Source organism: Mytilus californianus, unplaced genomic scaffold (assembly GCF_021869535.1).
Source record: "Mytilus californianus isolate M0D057914Y unplaced genomic scaffold, xbMytCali1.0.p SCAF_9, whole genome shotgun sequence".
Taxonomy (NCBI): domain Eukaryota; kingdom Metazoa; phylum Mollusca; class Bivalvia; order Mytilida; family Mytilidae; genus Mytilus; species Mytilus californianus.
This window is the reverse complement of record NW_026262745.1, coordinates 18,299,839-18,318,992: the sequence shown is the minus strand read 5'-3', so window position 1 is coordinate 18,318,992 and position 19,154 is coordinate 18,299,839. Positions and strand designations below refer to the sequence as shown.

The window sequence follows — 19,154 nt, the reverse complement described above, 5'->3', positions numbered from 1 at the left end:
AACCCAGGAGCAGATCCATAATTAATAATAAGAGTGATGTAATTCCATAAACGGATATATACACCCGAGCGCCCAGAAAATCATATAAATCGTGAAAAAACATGATATAATTATATATATAAGGCAATCACTATACCCCTGGATCCGCCACTGCAATTAACGATAGAGCGTGTACCAGTCGGAATGAAATTTAACGGACATAACAAATCCCAACACCATATCCCCAAATTGTATACAAAAAGTAGTTTGTTTCCAGGGTCAGTGAACACAGTTTTCCAAAGAAAATAGTCGATTAGGTATAATACCATTTGAGATATTTTATCATAAATACCTTAGTATTCATCTTACTTATATTTGGAATTCAAGAGTATGAGATAAGAAGTTATATAATAGAGCTTGAAATGTTGTATAATTAAGGATAACTTGTTGAAACTGTATATTGTCTTCCGTACTTCATTCTCTTATTTGTTTCTTGAGATTTTTGTCTCATTTTATATTTCCTCTCATCTCCTTATTCTTTTTCCTGAAATTTGGTCCATCGATTTCCCTTAACATACAGTTTGATGAGGGTTTTTTTGTAATTCTTGTATGTGGTCAATGTCCTATTGTTACAGTAGCACATGGACTGTATTTTTATTAGCAAATACTGAAATGTACAATGCCGACATGTTCACAGAAAAATGGTGAGTGATAATGTCTTTTTCAATTTGGAAAACTATTTTTTATGATAATATCTTTATTTTCATGACCTAGGCAAGAACATGCTTTAACTTGATGACTACAAATACGATAAACGCTGTCTAACCTGATAGTGCCTTTATAAATTATCAATATAAAGTCATTTATCTTTACTTATCTTTGGGTGTTTTATTTTCTTCCATGACTGTAATGAGCTAAAGTCTAATTTGTAAAATTGCTAGGAAAACAGACTCAAATCGAAAATATAACCAGAGAAAATGAACGGTCGGGTACACTTTTCTACCCAATACACCTTAAATTTCAACCATTACATAAAGGTCCATTTCAATATGTTTTTACCATCTACTTACAACTATTGTTTTAAACAAATGTTGAATAATAGAGTCTTCCCCATATGATTTGCCAAACTTTTGTATACACAAATCCATAGTATCAGTCCATTCATTGTCATACAACTCTGAATAAGTTTCTCCTATTTTCATCGGCCTGTTCGGGTCCCCTAAGTTTGTAATGTTCGGATTTCCATCAGTTAATCGAGCTCCAGCCATCTTACTCAACCTGTACAATGATATATTCTTTGTAGTTTTAAATAATGAGTAATTAAGTGGTGCTTTGTTACTGAAAAAAACGTAATGGAAGTGAGCAATCTTCTCAAGACAATATACTAATTCCCGTCATGATACTTAAACATAATAACAATAGCGTATGTAATGGAATCTCTATCACCCATTCAATCAAACCTTTCGTAATTGTGGGTCTTCAATGTTCTTCCACTTCGTTCTCTTGTGGCCTTTTTACCTTTTTGTCGAGCGTCACAGATGAGTTTTGTCGCCGAAAATCGCTTTCTGCGTACAAAATTTTTAAGTCTGGTATTTATGATGAGTTTATTGGCTACATGCATGTTTACCTGCACTTTATGTTAATATCTTGACATATTGATTCAGGGGGCCTCTGTGGCCGAGTGGTCTGAGTAGTCTAACTACTGAATCACTAGGCAGTAAACACTGAGGTTGTATAGTTGTAAGTTCGAATCCCGCACGGGACAGGTGCACTCGACTCCAATCTTAATTGAAATTAATTGTCTTAATTGATAAGGATTATCAGCTTTCACACTGAAGATCGGGGGCTTCCCTCCGAGCACTCCAAAATATTACAATAGTGTTAAAAGTAGCGTTAAACACCAATCAATCAATCAAGATAACTGTCATATGCTGTTGGTCAGCAAACCCTTCCGAGTTGTAAATGAGAAGTCAACTCTGCAAACGTGTATCGTTCACCAACAATTATTATCGAGTAGGACTTAATATTCGATTTTTACTTTTGAGAACAAATCGGGTATTACAACATTTGTACAAGTAAAGCATAAAACTACTCATTCGTCGGTTGTACACATTCGTCGGTTTTACGGGGTTTTGTGTTCCTTAAATTTTTGTGTTCTTATGAGGGTAGTGTGCTTTATTAATAATTTTCATTAATTATTCTGCCTTGTTCTTATTGTGTTTAGTTTGGCGAAAAATACCATGGGGATATTCCGGTTGGTGCTCCGGAAGTGGAGGCAGATCCGGCTCCACAGTTGTCATATGTCGTGTTGCTTATTTAAGTACAAACCCGATGATAAGCCTAATTCGCTTACACCTAAATAAAGGCAACAGTAGTATACCGCTGTTCAAAAGTCATAAATCGATTGAGAAAAAAACAAATCCAGCTTACAAACTTAAACCGCACATTAAGTATATGAGGAAAACAACGAAACAACAGAAACAATGAAGTGCAACAAAAACATACGCCAACATACATAGAAATGTTTTATTTAATATCAACTGCCATATTCCTGACTTTGTACGGGACATTTTAAGAAAACATGGTGGGTTGAACCTGGTTTTATTGCTAGTCAAACCTCCCACTTATATAGCAATGTTAACAAATATCGCTAAAATGACACCACTACGTGAGAGGAATACAGTCCTGTAACGTATAGAATAGTTTTTTATACTCACCTGTGCTGTAAGGTCTCGCATTCATTTTTTGTTTCCTCTAATTGTTTCTTTGTTTGACCAATCTCTTGACTAAAATGATATATTTTATGTTTATTATTTGAAAGCAGATTCTTTAACAAAAAAGGCTTCATTTCTCAATCAAAGTAATTAATTTGTAATTGCAATGTCGTCTTGATTCTAAACTTAAGTTCACACTGGTAATTATTGAGCTCAAAAATATGTTGTTCTACTTGATACTGAATTGGTCTATCTAACATGTTTAATGGAAAATGCAATTCATTTTAATGATTTATTTGTTTCACAACAGTCGTCTGTACAAAACTTTAAAAACCAAGAAGACGATTTTAAAAGATAAAAAAAGACGTTTCTGTTCAGTCAAAACTTATACTGATTGACCTTAAATTGTATTTGTGTTAATAGCAAAACAGCTAATTTGTGTGAGTGGTTACTCTCATTGATAAGTTTGTTTTGTACATACAATTAAGGATACTCGATCAGAATAATTTCATAAAACAAACATTCAGTGTCTGTTATCATTATGCATTTCCCCATGTGGTTCTTATAAAAGGAGAATGTTGCCAATGAGAGCATTTAGAAAGTTAGAAACAAACACTCAATATATTATATCTTCATACTTTTTTAAAGCATTTTCATCACATATTTTGGGAATGTATGAAATTCTTCTAATTTTAGTTTGATTTTTTATTGCTCGTCCATAGATCGATTCCATAGCAACATTTTTAAAGATAAGTGTTATCTAATTGTACCAACTAAAACAAGTAATTTGGTAATTGATTTTTTTGTATTTAATAGTCTTATATGCCTTTCTAATTATTTGACTCACAGATTTTTGTCATATTTTTTCTTCAAGGACTCTACATTTGTGACAAGTTGTAATATGTCATCGTTAAATGATGACAAATCAGCAAAATCTTCAACATCAAATCTTTTCCCTTCCATTTCAATATTTTCGATACTGTTTCTGACGTAAAATGTCGCTTTTTGTGTTGTGTTTAGAACATGATTTAGTGCTTTATCCTTCACTCTGTAACATCAAAGAGTCCGATAATAAAAAAAGCTATATATCTTATTTATACAAATAACTGAACATGATATTTAACAAATTTGGACATATATTCAGAATTTAAGCCCTAAAAACTTAGATTGACAAAATTGAATCAATATTTCACTTTTAAAAAAGATATATACAAGATATATTTTATTTGTGATATATCAGTCATTATTTAAATGGAAAATCAGGACATTTTATTGCATCCAAGTCTGATTCACGCCTGATCTTTCAGACTGCTTCTTCTAGTTTTCTTCGTTGTGCGTAAAATCCTAAATCTTCAATAAACATGATAAAGGGTAACATTTTAGCGTCGTTTTTTAAAAGTGAAATTTTGATTAAATTGTGTCAAAATATTTTTGGGGGTTGTAATTCTAAATAGTTGTCCAAGTATGGCACTCAAAATATTTGTTTTTTTTTATATTTTTTTATTTTCATAGAATTTCATCTCATATAGATTTTTTTTAGATATAACATGCCGTGAACAACAATCCCTATTTGGTAAGGTAAAATATATCATGTAAGGCTGATTGACTGCAGTCAATGTTAAGATATCTCTTATGCCAACGGCTCCTTTTTTCATAATTATCATTTTACTTGAGGTTTGTTCTTGTGTGTGGTGGGGAGGTGTTGTTGTATACTGATACTGTATACTGTACTAGTTCAGTGCAAATGAATTTCATACTTAAACCAAAAACATATAAATGAACTCAACATTAAAACACATACAAAACTTAACAAAGACCTAATTCATCCGAATAAGGGCTGATTTGCTCTAATCACTTGATAATAATAAATAACGCAATTAGTATTTCTTGAACATTTTTTGTGAACTACTTTATAGTTCTCCTTAATTTAGTATTAGTGGATCGTTGGAATAAGTAGAGCTTAACACTAAAATTGTATTTTTACCCATGTTGATGGTCTAGATTGTTAAATTCATCTTGTATGAAAGTTAGAATTTTGTCCAATTCCTTTACAGTTTCTGATATATATCCTTGTAAATTATCTGGTATGTTTGTTCGTTCCCTTGTATTTATTTTTTTCTCATGTTGTGGGTTCTTGTGTTGTTCCTTGGTATTAGTCTTTCTTTCATTTGTATTTACGTTACTTGTAGTCTTATTTTCGCTAACTCTTCCAGAAACGCGTATTTCTCCGTTTTTATCTTTGCTCGCTTTAATGTTTTTACTGACAAACTGGGCTTGAGCTAAGTGATAACCAAGGTCCCTGAAATTAGAAAAGATAAAAACTGTTCATTTATCTTATTTTATCAATATTGTTATCATTACATTTATTGCTGATGTATTCGAAATTTTTGCATCTGTTAGATTTAGAATTTAATTAATCATTTTGTTTTAATTAACATATGTACTTTCAAAAATTAAGAGAAAAACATAAAAGCTGCAAAACGTATTAAACACATAGAGATTTAGCTGCAAGCTATATATGGCCTGATGTGAATCACGTGTTGTGTGTAATGAAATCAGTATCAACCAGGTAGTTTTTTTATTTCTTTGTTGATATTGCTGCTGATGGACGTTCCATCCACCCGAAAACCGATGGTTCTGTGTTGGCATAAATATTGATTTTGTAAATTTGCAAACCCCTCAACTTTTATTCTCGAGTGTCCCCTGTCGGATGTTATTCTTGAAACGGATCTTACTATTTTGGAGATTTCCTTTTTTCAATTTCAAATAAGCATTTCAAAAACTGAAATTGTTTAACGTATTTTTCTTTTAGAGCTTATGTATAATTGTGTGACTGTACTCTTTCAAATAAGATATATAAAATTATGTCTTAACGAATTTTTTTAAAGTTACATCTATACTTTTTTTACCATTTTTTTCTCCTTCAGGAAAATAGGAAAACACAAACATGATTAATAAATTACCAATAAATGGTTTTAATCCTTCAAGAAATTGATCCACAATTTAAATTATTTGATTGTTTAGAAGATTTACATTTAAAGTGGTGCTGTTTACAGTTTCTTCATATATATTGAATATTTCAAGACAGAAACCAAGAACGGAAGAATTGCAACAACTTTCAGTTAATGTATAATAAATCTATTTTGACACGTAACAGTTTTTTTCTTGCTGATCATTTTATTTTTGTTTTATAAAGGAATATATTTTATAGATTTTAAGAAAATTCCAAAGTTCAAAAAGGGTAATAGTTGTAATATTCTTATACAGAAGGCCAATATTTCTTTATAAAGAGTTAATTAGTAATTTCAATCGTTTGACATATTTGTAGATTAAAGGTTTCTCATCATTTTGCAGTTGAAAGTTTCTATCAATCTTAACAAACTTTAATATAATGACTGAAACATACAAAACTGAAAATCATCAATTAAGGGCAGTAACTTTTATGAGGAGTCGAGTTTATTTCGGTTTTGTTGACTTATATGACTGTTATTAGAATCTCCTAAATTGATTACTTTGTGGTCTATAGTTTTTCCTTTTTCGTTATTTTTTATTGACAAAATTTACGAAATGTACTTTAATTCGTCATTTAAGTGCCAGAGGTTCAATTAGGAATTAATTGAAATTTGTAATCAATTAGAAACTCGATCTGAGTATGGTTTTTTTTTTTCATTACATCTATAGAACCTCTTTTATTTACAAGATATAAAAAACACAATATATATATGCTCGCATGTTATGTTATGCCTTCTTTTCAAATGAGAAGAGTTAATATGCTATATATACTTACTGGAGGTATGATGAAAAGATGAAGCGTTTTATTTAATTTGATTAAATTTGTGTACGTTTCGGCATTAAAATGTATCGAAAGGTTGCAGATATTCCATCGGACAACAGTTGTGCTCTTTGAATAGCAGACTGGTTCTTGTACTGTTTTGAATCACAGTGTCTGACCAAACTCAGTAAAGAACCGTCTAAATTACGTTAAATGGATAAATTTAAAAACGCTGATCGTTATCTCTATGATAATGTTTCGTTAAATAATCAAGACATTTCTTAATTCACTACCGAAATTTACCCAGATGAACCAAATATAAACGGTAATAACTGTCCTTTCTTAGATATAGATATTTATTTCATTTTTAAACGGAAAATCCTATTCTAAAATTTACGACAAAGAGGACGATTTCTTTCTGTCCTTATGATAAATTTTCCTTTTTTGAATGATAATGTTTGACATCATCTTAAGATGTTCAAAACAAACTCGTTCGCAATATGTGCCCGTGTCTGTAGTGACGTTTTTTTTAATTTTTTAAATTTTTTTTATTAAAATGTCTATAGGAGAATTTAGTAAAACTTTTAAGCAATTTACGGAAACGAAATACCTGACTTAATAATTTTCCAGTAATACATATGAGCATATATGATATGGCCATTCGGTCCCAATGCTGAAAATCTTTCAATCGTTTATGGGTGAATTTAAGATACATAAATAAAATTCAAAAATAAGAATGCTTCTTTGTTACATATTTGTATGTTGTTGTTTTTTTTTTAGTGATTACGATTATAACACAATGTTGACTGCTGTTTGTTTTTTACATTTTTACCTATTATATCTGTTTGTTTTGTTCACGCATTGTTGTCCATATAATGGAATTTGATGCGACTGTCATACAAGTGAGAGGTTTAGCTATCTATAAAACCAGGTTCAATCCACCATTTTTTACATAAGAAAATGCCTGTGCCAAGTCAGGAATATGACAGTTGTTATCCATTCGTTTGATGTGTTTGAGCTTTTGATTTTCTCATTTGATTAGGGACTTTCCGTTTTGAATTTCCTCGGAGTTCAGTATTTTTGTGATTTTACTTTTTATGTTACATATCATACATATGTTACATATGTATTCCTGGAAAATTATTAAGTCAGGTATTTCGTTTCCGTAAATTACTTAAAAGTTTGTAAGTTTTGCTGTACCTAGAACACTTATTTTTACAGAGATTGTGTTTACCGAGGCAGGAAATTTAGATACGATCCGGGTAAACTAATCGATCCTTTATTTTTTTTTCTAAATGTTATGAATTTGACACAGTAAGAAGTTTTTTAAATATTGTTTCTATACCGTAAGTATCGATATTTATCTTGTTATCAGTAAATTAAAACAAACTAGCATTATTGTTAGATAAATACATACATATGCACATTCACGGTTCTACTATATATATCGATACCTGTATTTTGGCATTGCACAAGGTCGTAAGCCTGGTACCTTTAATAACTTTTAGCATGTCGTAATGTTCTATTGTATTGTTTATTTGTGTATATCTCTATCCTGAATGTTCTTCCATTTATTTGTAATGTAGTCCTGTCATGTAATGTTGTCATTTTAGTGTTATATTTAACATTGCCATAAAAGCGGGAGGTTTGGCTAGCCACAAAACCAGGTTCAACCCACCATTTTTTCTTAAAATGTCCTGTACCAAATCAGGAAAATGGCAATTGTTAAATTATAGTTCGTTTCTGTGTGTGTTGCATTGTCGTTTGGTTTTTTGTTGCACTTTAGTGTTTCTGTTGTTTCATTGTTTTCCTGTTATATTTGATGTCTTTCCCTCAGTTTTACTTTGTAACCCGGATATGTTTTCTCTCAATCGATTTATGACTTTCGAACAGCGGTATACTACTGTTGCCTTTATTTTTCTCTGATTGTTAATAACGTCTTCACACTAAATCCATTGGATGTTGGATTTGTATACTGATTGATACTTTAGTCTTAGAAACATATTTCTTTAGTTGTTATTCACTTTGAACTAGCTGTCAGAAACTGCGAGTACTATCAGATCTGTACTCTCAGATCTGCACTTAATGTCCTTTTTATTATAGTGATGTTTATATACCCTGCCACGTCCGGTATGTGTTTTTGTTACTTTTTAATCTGCTTTATATCGATCTAATGAGTGATGTCCTTTTCAATTGAATTTTATTGTTTGTTCATATGTCGTACTGTTACACCACTGTCCAAACTGTACGGGAGGGGTGGGACACGATAGCATGTTTAACCCCGCCAAATTCTGTATGTGCCTGTCCCAAGTTCGTAGCCTTTAATTCAGTGCTTGTCGTTTGTTGCTGTATATCATATTTGTATTTCGTTCGTTGAATTTTACATAAATCAGGTCGTGTATTGTTTTACTTTTGTCGTTTTGAAGCCTTTTTTTATTCAGTTCTGTTTTATTTAACAATGGCCCTAATTTTAATCAATTGAAAGAATCCACAGATAACATCTACAAACTAGATTCCTTAAGAGATATTCATAGAAAGCTTGATTATACAGTCAACACCGAACGACTTTATACAACGAATGCCAATTGAATGCCAAAGCTCAGACGGAAGTTTGGTACAAGTTAGCTTAAAGTAAAATATAAATAAATTATAACTTTATTTACTTTTTGTCGTTTTCCATTTGTTCTTTCATTTGTAAAAGAATATCAACTTCTTTCTGTATAATCTCCGCTGCTTTGCCTGTGTCTAGCAAAGAATGTACCGTCTGATTCGTTTGGTCTTCTCGTTTACAAAGTCCAATAGCAATCTGTCTGATCTTATCAAGATGACTGTAAAAATAATTAATAATTCGTCTGCTGGTACAGTGTTCACATTTAAATAACAATTTATAAACATGTAGAAGGTTGTTTACATGTTTAATTTTCCTTTGATAATATAACAACAAATGTTTTGCTATCAATAGATTATATTCTGTAATTCAAATTATGTCTTTTTCGCTAATCCAAAGATGCTTGATTATGGCACCGAGCTTAATATAGATATTAACATGTATTATTTTTGTTGCGGCTGTATTACTTTTGTAAATTCCTGATGATGTTATTGACAAGAACACTTGTAATTGATAAGCCATTACAAAAGCCTAAATGAAGAAAGATCACCGCCGTGGATAAAAGTCTGTACTCAAAATAATACTTCTTCAAGTCCATTGAGAAAGAAAAGTTTGAACTGCCTGTTAAGTTGAACAGATTAAAGCATATAGTAGAAAATATATAATTTGTAATTAAAATAGTGGCTGTATTCCATATTCGTCTCAGAACTACATTTAGAGCCTAGGGCCTCTCAAATCAGACGTGAAGGAACAATTTTAGGGTAGTTGAGTTGTGAATATTGTTATAAGTCAGTTTCTCGTAAAAAAAATAAAAAATACGGGGACAGTTGTGATGTTTTAAGATTTATCTGAGTACTCATGTGAAAGCAGGATAACATATGATCATTTTTCAACAACAGTCATCAAAAAGGAATTTAAAGAAACCGTTGATCTATATGAAGGTTGTTTGCTAGTTTAAAAAGAAATGGCGTTTTTTTTTTCATTTGTCAATTAGAAGTTTCTTTGATGTTTTGGTTAGAAATATAAAAGTAATAGGTGCACGTGCTAATGAACTAACTGCCAACCATAGAATGATCTATAGGTTACCAGGAAATATAACAGAAAAAAAACCATAACGACTATTGCATAATGATAGAAATTTAAACACATAGCTATAGCAATATATTGTGAAGAGAAAAAAATACATGCTACCACACGTCTTTAAAAAAAACGAAAATAATATACGTTAATAAAAAGAGGTAATGCATGTGCATACAAGAACAAATATCATTATGTTTACAATTGAACTAGCCAGGCACCTTGTTGAATATAATTCTAAGACTTTAGAGAAAATGTCAGAGACAACAAAATTCCTAATTTCAACACAATGGTGTCAGTTTACAATTAATGCATGGCACATATGTGCTATATCACCTAGAAGTTAGAAGAAAAGTCGTATTTATTCCCACTTATTTATATATCTATTTCAATTGGTTTGTGTGAAAGTCTTTTCGAGATTTAAACCGGAACAAGCTTTTCTTAAATCAATGACCTACGTGATCACTCGCAGATAGACATTGATCAGGATCCCATATTATGCTACCTAAGTGTTCCTTTGCAAAAAGCCATGGGAAAGTAGCCATAATTACAAACATTTTCAAATAGTTTTTAATTATGATTTCCTTATCAGTAGATTATGTACCGTTGGTTTGCTTTCAGTTACTTCGTGTATTTTAGATATATTATTAAGTATTATTTATCTGTATTGCTGATTTTTTTACATTTTTCAGTGTAATTTTGTTGAAACCGTATATAATTTGCCCTCTAGAGATTGTCTTAGATATATTTGGTCTAGAATCAATACAAGTAGATGCCAGATGTCCGTTAATAAGACAATTATCTATTTAAATACTGTTGCTTATAGAACACATGAAATTAGATAAAATCCATGTTCACTTAAAAATCTTTAAATAATTTGACAACTAAGTAAAGGTTATCAATCTAACATATATTGTACTAAGATTTTTTTAACGTTGTCTCACGGGTCCTAAGATTTAATTGGTTTTTAATAAATCAAAACATAACTTAATACATATTGTCATGGCATAAGGACAGATGGTAGTACATCTGTTGAAACTTATATTTTGCCATGCTTTTCTTGCTAACATACGGTGTATGATATCGTATTTGCATTAAATCAGTTTAATGTGTAACGAATTATATTTTGCTTTGAGGAAATAGGATCTATATATTGGTTGAAATTGGATTTTAATCAGCTTTAAGTAACTAAGGAACTGGTTGTTTTCTAGGATCTTTCGTGATGGTTAAGAAAAAGTTGCTATAATGTATTCAGCATATCATTACAATGTTGTAGTAATTTCTTTGCCTGTTATATAGATGATTAAATTCATGTTGTTTTTTAATTTTCTAAAACATTTTTAACATGTTTAATTAAATACCTTTTTTGCTCTTGTAGCATAGACTCATTCTTAAGGGTTTCAATTATTCTCGGAGCATTATTATCAAAAGCTGTGAAGACGGTAAAAGGCGATTCATCACTTAAATTTGAGTGTTGTTTGTCATTTTGCTTGCTGGTCTTAAATTTATTCATGTCTTTGTCCTCCTTTTGTTTTTTAACTTTAGCATTCTTTTTATGTTGGTCTTTGCTAGCATCTTTTTGTTGCATGTCCAAGGTCTCGATTTCTCTGTTTAGCATACTAAGAATTTTACTCAATTTCCTAGATAAATATCAAAAATTAACTATAGTATACAAAACAAAGATGAACAACTGAATATATTTCCAAGAAGCTATATATATATATACAAAATATTGAAAAAATGCACAAAATCAATGTACTGCTAAGAGAAAATTACATGTTTGATCTTAATCTCATGAAAAATTTTGACCATATTCAATTCCATATAACGCTTCTCCCAAAACTTCATTGAAACATGCCAAGCATTCTATATCATTTTTATCTCCATGCAGATCTGCTTCTCCTTTATACTCGTAACGAACTTATTGTACACTGAGCACGGCATAGATTTTTATACAAAAACAATCAATGAAAAAATAAAGGGCTACAGTATGTACAGTATTTAAGAAGCTGTCATCATTTAGTTAGTTATCGGGAAAAAACTTGCATATAACATTAAAATAACTTTGTGAATGTGACGACATTCTTTTCTTTTCATAATTTTATACATATAGCTCAAAAGCTATTTTGTTTAAATCTTTTAAAATCCTTGTCACTTTTTCATAGTTTTCGAAAGAGCACAGGTACCAATGTTAAATGACTGAAAAATCTAGAGGGAATATTTCTTCTAAATTTTCATTTTTATTCTGTCTCAAAAACAATAATACAGACTTTTATATTTTTCTCTGTTTTTTTAAGTTCCTTTATTTATATGCTATCAATTTAATACAGTCTTTTAAAAGGAAAATAATTTTGAAACAGAGGAGCTAACATTCTAAATTAAAATGAATTAATTCATTTTTGAAAAAAGATACTCCTGGTTTATAATATTTTCAATAGAAATTTGTCAAACATATACAATACAATAGTACAATAGTTTTGTATTTGCTACTTTGCTGTACACGTCTGTCTGTGAGCTTCAAGGACGTTATTAGAGTGTTAGAAAGCATGACTTATATATTACATGATTAAATACATTTAGCGTTTGTTTACTTAGAGCATACAGTTGTAATAGTCACTTGATACAATTTTACACTTGTATCTGCTTTTTGTTTCATGCATAACTTAACTGCTGTTTCTGCAATGATTTCTATTGTATGGTTTCTATGGGAATTAACTTAATATGATTAATTTTGATAAGAGACTGGGTACAAGTTCTAAATAAATCGTATTCTTAACAAGTCAAAAACCTCATCAGTTTTCGTTATTTTTGTTTAATATAATTTTCATACTTAATTACATTTATGACCACTACGGACTTTGGCAGGCTCTGTTAACACTTATTCAACATTTGCCGAAACGCTGGCTGATTTGGAGCTTGACATTAGTTTATTGTTGAAGACAGTATGTTGATCCGTAGATTCTGTTTAAGGTTAATTGGGTTGTTGTTTTTTTACGTACCTTTCCTTAAACTAATTTCATAATATGTTCATAAAATAATTAAAACAAATAGTTTGGGCGCTTTTTTTATCGTGTCATTTGTTACACCGGCCCTTACATTTTGCAATTATTAAGAGTTTTAAAGATACTGGCAAAGAATTGCAGGATGGTTTTATGCTTTGTTCTTTCTGAACTCGTTATAGGTTTACACGAATGATCCCCAGTTAAAAAATAATGGCAATGAATATGCAATTAGACCGTTGGTTTTTCCGTTTGAATGGTTTTACACTAGTAATTTTTTGGGGCCCTTTATAGCTTGCTGTTCGGTGTGAGCCAATGCTCCGTGTTGAAGGCCGTACCTTGACCTATAATGGTTTACTTTTATAAATTGTAACTTGGATGGAGAGTTGTCTCATTGGCACTCATACCACATCTTCCTATATCTAAGTCTGATCGACACTATCGAATTTAAGAGTATGTACTGTAAATTCAGAAATTATTGCGTGCATTTATTATTACGATTTTATCATTTAGACTACTATGCGATTTTAATGTTTGCGATATTGACAAAAATTCCTATTTATTCATATAAAAAATTTCAAAATGCGAGTTTAAATTATTGCGTTTATAACCCTGTTGCATTTTTTCGCAATAATAAAAACATTGCAATAATTTCTGAATTTACAGTATCTTAAACCATGTGTGATGAGGATAAGTGTGTGTGGCAGAAATTTGGTTGTTTTTCATAAATTTATTCACACATATTATTGTCTTTTGGCAGTTCAGGGAGATTGGCATAGTGTATAGACAAATTGAATAAGAAAGACAGTATTTGCCTGGTATTGACCATTTCGTTCATGTCATATCATGTCGATGAAGTTCGGTACTTACCTATTTTCTTCCAATAAGCAAGTAATAGTTTCCTTTGAACTCTTAACATCATGCGGTTTTTCATCAACTGACTCCATTCCTAAATCTTTTCCACTTGAGTATATTTTTTCACAGATTAAATTTAAATCTCTACAGCAATAAAGAGATATTTAGAAAGACTGGACATACATTTTACACTTTGGAACTAAATACCCATGCAGGTATTAGCCTCATAATATACATGTAACAAGAGCTGTCAGAATGACAGTAAACTGGATTTTTTAACATTTATTTGTGTCCTGGCATTTATCAATATCACAAGGACCAAAACTCCTAAATGGCAAAAGTTACAATCATCAATATCTAACTTGACCTCCATTTTGTCAACAGTAACAACATTTTAAAATGTGAAAAGCTTTGATTGAATGGTTCATGAGTAAATGCAACGACATGACCGGAAACGCCATTTTTCAATCTTTCAAGAACCATAACTCCTGAACGGTAAAAGTCAAAATCGTCATTATTGAACTTGACCTCCATTGTGTTTTCAGTAACAACATATTAAATTTTAAAAGCTTTGGTTGAATACTTCATGAGTAAATGCACGGACACGACTGGAAACGCCATTTTTCAATCTTTCAAGAACCATAACTCCTGAACGGTAAAAGTCAAAATCATCATAATTGAACTTGACCTCCATTGTGTTTTCAGTAACAACATATTAAATTTTAAAAGCTTTGGTTGAATACTTCATGAGTAAATGCAACGACATGACCGGAAACGCCATTTTTCAATCTTTCAAGAACCATAGTTCCTGAACGGTAAAAGTCAAAATCGTCATTATTAAAATTGACCTCCATTTTGTCGTCAGTTGCAACATTTTTAAATTTGAAAAGCTTTGGTTGAACGGTTCATGAGTAAATGCACGGAAACGACTAGAAACGCTATTTTTCAATCTTTCCAGAACCATAACTCCTGAACGGTAAAAGTCAAAATCGTCATTATTGAACTTGACCTTTTTTTTGTTGTCAGTAACAACATATTTAAATTTCAAAAGCTTTGGTTGAACGGTTCATGAGTAAATGCACGGACATGACTGGAAACGCCATTTTCAATCTTTCAAGAACTATAACTCCTGAACGGTAAAAGTCAAAATCGTCATTATTGAACTTGACCTCCTTTTTGTTGTCAGTAACAACATATTAAAATTTTATTTTAAAAACTTTGGTTGAACGGTTCATGAGTAAATACACGGACACGACTGGAAACACCATTTTTCAATCTTTCAAGAACCATAACTCCTGAACGGTAAAAGTTAAAATCGTTATTATTGAACTTGACCTGCATTTTGTTGTCAGTAACAACATATCATTATTTTAAAAGCTTTGATTGAACGGTTTATGAGTAAATGCACGGATAACATTTGACTGCCGCCCGCCCGACCGCCCGCCGTACATCCCCAAATCAATAACCGATTTTTGCTTCGTAAATCCGGTTAAAAACTAAATCAGTTTTATTTGAACAAAACGAATTTGTGACCTGTAAACACCAAACGATTTCTTCGCAGGGCTGTCAATTTTTGTTCGTGTTGCAATTGTTAATGATTTATACATGGTTATACGACGGACGCACAAAGCTATTTAATAAATGTAATTTTTATTTGCAGAACCAACAAAAATCTTATTTTGCACACGCATTGAAATATTTTTCGTTGAAATAAAACCAAGTCTATCAATATTAATTTATATTATTTGGTTATAACGGTTCTGTATTGTAGTTTAATTAGCGTAAGAGTTGTTTCAATGTTTTATATTATTTCGAAGGCCTAAACTTTCATTTCTGTTTCTTTTTTTCCACAATATTGCGAAATTTGAGACGACCCGTATTACTTAAATATAAAGACGATTAACATAATTATTTTTTATTTATGAATTCGATGGAGATAATTGCCAAAATGAAAAAAAACTACATTTTAAACATTCAGTTTTAAAATGAATGAATTTATGAAGTAGACAGCGCACCAACATTCTTGTTTGTTTTGTGAGATTAAAATGAACATGTATTTATAGGGAAACTGACTTCCTCATTCGTGTAAAGAACAATGAATAAAGCATTAAATTTTAAGTTCTATATAGAAAATTTAATTAGAACCGCCATAATTATGTCTTGACATTTTGAAAAAAATCAAAATGTTGGTGAATACCCTTTCCATTACGGTCTTATTTCGAATAAAATAATCTTTTGAATTTTCCGTGGTAAAATTGGTAATTACTTTGTGAACTTATAAACGAATTTTACAATTGTTTATTACATTGTCTCTTTCTTTTCCTATAATTGCTTTATCTAGTTTAATGTGTAGGCTTCCAATTTTTTATTGGTGGTTTTCATTGCCTCAATTAATGTGTAGTCTACATAGCATTCAGTTATCTTCGCCTATTAAATAAATAAACTATATCTATATAGATCATACTTCCTAGCAGTCACTAAATCACTATTCAGTTTTATCTTCTCATGTTTCATCGTCTTAAATAAAGATAACAAATCGGTTTCTTCTTCATTTACTGCAGTTTTTTGCGTTGCATCTTTTTTGGAACTATCCTTTTCTTTCGTTTTGTCTTTAGTGACAGGCCCTTTAGTTTCATCATGCTTCTTTTCTTCTTTTACAATATCGTTTATCAAACTTCTAAAAATAGTTAAAATACTTTATTTCAATTTCCACCTTAACATGTATCTCAGATTAACAAAACTCCTGTAAATGTAATTAATCGGTTCTGGTTTTGGCCATTCGATGATAAACAGGGGAACCCGACTTTCGGTCATTGCAATGATGATATTGGATCGAGATAAAACAAGGGAAGTTGGCTCTTTGCATATCTCCGTGTAATTATCATTCTAACTTACTTTTATCCTGGACGATGTAGGGATTGGCTTGTACATGATGTATATATTGCATAATTATATATTATATAAGTTCTAACTTCTTTTCAGATTTGCTGAAACAAGCTGTCTTGGAAATGATCTAATCTGTTCTAGAACAATTCTGCACTATACACCAGTTTGAGGGTATAACTGACAGAACCAGTTCTTGGGAGAAAATGACAAGATTTAGTTCTAATGTAGAGGTGTAAGAATCCGTGTTGGTCTTTCGACTCGGTTGTAGGGTTAAACTGACTGAATCATATAATCAATTCTACGGTAGAACTATCCAAAAGTGATCTACGGTTTTTACCTTGTACATATATTAACATTTTTAAAAAACAGTGCATACTTTTATGATAGACGTTTTAAGTGACTTACTATGTGGATTACTTTTAAAGTGGATTATATTGCGCCCGTGTTACATAAGCCATACATTCTATATGGATATTGTGCCCGTGTAATATAAGCCCAGATTTTTAAATCCGTTTGGATGTGCTCCTTTTTAGCAGGAGGAAGACACAGAAACGAAGAAGAAGAAGAAGAAGGTTGAAGAAAGTAAAAGAACAAAAATACTAAACTCCGCGGAAAATTATAAACGGAAAGTTCCTAAACCCTGTTAGAATCTGTTATTATGTCCTAGTAGAGAAATGTTTTGTTTTTTTTCGGTTAAAAACTGTCAGAATCAGTTTTATGGTAGAACGTTTAAAATCATTTCTAGGATATAACTCTCAGAATTGGTTTTAGGTTAGAATACATTCTAGAGTAAAACTGTCAGAATCATTATATGACCGAGCAATCATATATCATGCAAAAACGAGCAGTTCTTTTTACATGGTTTGAAACAGTTCTAGTTGACAGGAAAGTCAAGGACTATAAGATTTGTCCTTCTGATCAGTGTACAATTTTATACTGTAGAAAAAAATTTAAAATCTTGTGATCAGTTCCAACTTCTTTTACTTGTTTTTTTTTTCAATGTTATAATGAATGTTTAATCAAAATTATTGTTCCTGTTTTGAGTGTTAATCAAGAATCAAAATTATTGTCAAATAATAATTCAACCAACATGCCAAGAAAGCTGCATACAAGGCATACACAGACTTGTTGGTATTCTGAATTTGGTAGTTTTACAGGAATTTTGTATGAACCGAATGACAGACTAGAATTTTAACAATTTTGCAATGTCTGTGTATTCTGTATTAAGTGTGATAGATGAATACCATCATATGAGCGAAAGACAATATGTTGACTATGTTTTTCTTTTTAATTACTCCTGATTTGAGTTTTCAATCTAAGTTAATTCAAAACGAACAGGTTCTCCAAACTTGTCGCGCGTTCTGCATACAAGCTTTGCAATTCTGGAATTATATTGTTATAAGGTATACACAGTGAAAAGATAATTTCGATATCCAAATGAACCAACGAAACATACTAATGTTACTCCATTGTCTCTTTAATATTTGACTATTACCGTAACGTTATTTTCTTTATTCATAATGATTTCGAAATTTTCTAACAGTAAATTTGTATCAAAACAAAATCCGTATATTCAAGTCAGTACATGAGTACTGTTTTCTTTGGGATGATACCATATGGGACTTATATTCCTACAGTATCGACCCAGTAAAAGTGATAACATTAACGATATCAATTTTACTGCCAAGTGAAATGGGAATAGAAATCGGGATGTCATCATTTTTGGTCATTTATACACAGTCTACAAAGTAATTATATATATATAAATAGTGATGGAAATTGGTGACTTTGGGATAAAATCATCGTTTTTATTTTAATCAATGAAAAACTTATTCATTTTAATATGATATCAATAGAATGAAATATGTCTTTACAATACAACTCTTGTTGATCCATTACAAACATGATTGTAGGAGGAAACTGATAAAAGATCGTAGCCAGAAATTATCATAAAATCTTCGAAAATAGGAAACCGAAAAGTTGTCTATTAAATGTTTATCTATTGTAAACATAATTGTAAACGGAAACAGACAAAATTTCATGACAAGAAATTATTATTTGGAGTCAAAAACTACAACATTTTTCAGGAAATCGGAAATTGTGTCAAATGTAATGCAAATTAAGATTTGTTTTTTTAATATTTCCAACAAAATATACTGAATCAGTTGAAATATTTAAAATCTCTCAAGCAATATTCATGATATTTATCTTAGTCAAAAAACTTTCTTTTTTTAAATATCATCAAAAACTGGAACAGTATAAAT

General features: G+C 30.8%; 1 protein-coding gene across 3 annotated transcripts in view; it reads right to left on the bottom strand.

The window, feature by feature from the left end:
* The window catches only part of LOC127716431 (uncharacterized), a 140,107-nt gene that overhangs the window by 35,446 nt on the left and 85,507 nt on the right, over positions 1–19,154 (bottom strand). For all 3 annotated transcript variants that reach the window (XM_052222618.1, XM_052222616.1, XM_052222617.1), the window contains 8 exons: positions 16,469–16,681; positions 14,020–14,148; positions 11,512–11,790; positions 9,129–9,293; positions 4,678–4,992; positions 3,541–3,741; positions 2,697–2,765; positions 1,050–1,257 (listed from right to left, as the gene is read on the bottom strand). In XM_052222618.1, coding sequence (XP_052078578.1) covers positions 1,050–1,257; positions 2,697–2,765; positions 3,541–3,741; positions 4,678–4,992; positions 9,129–9,293; positions 11,512–11,790; positions 14,020–14,148; positions 16,469–16,681 — 1,579 coding nt within the window. The remainder of the gene's footprint in view (positions 1–1,049; positions 1,258–2,696; positions 2,766–3,540; positions 3,742–4,677; positions 4,993–9,128; positions 9,294–11,511; positions 11,791–14,019; positions 14,149–16,468; positions 16,682–19,154) is intronic.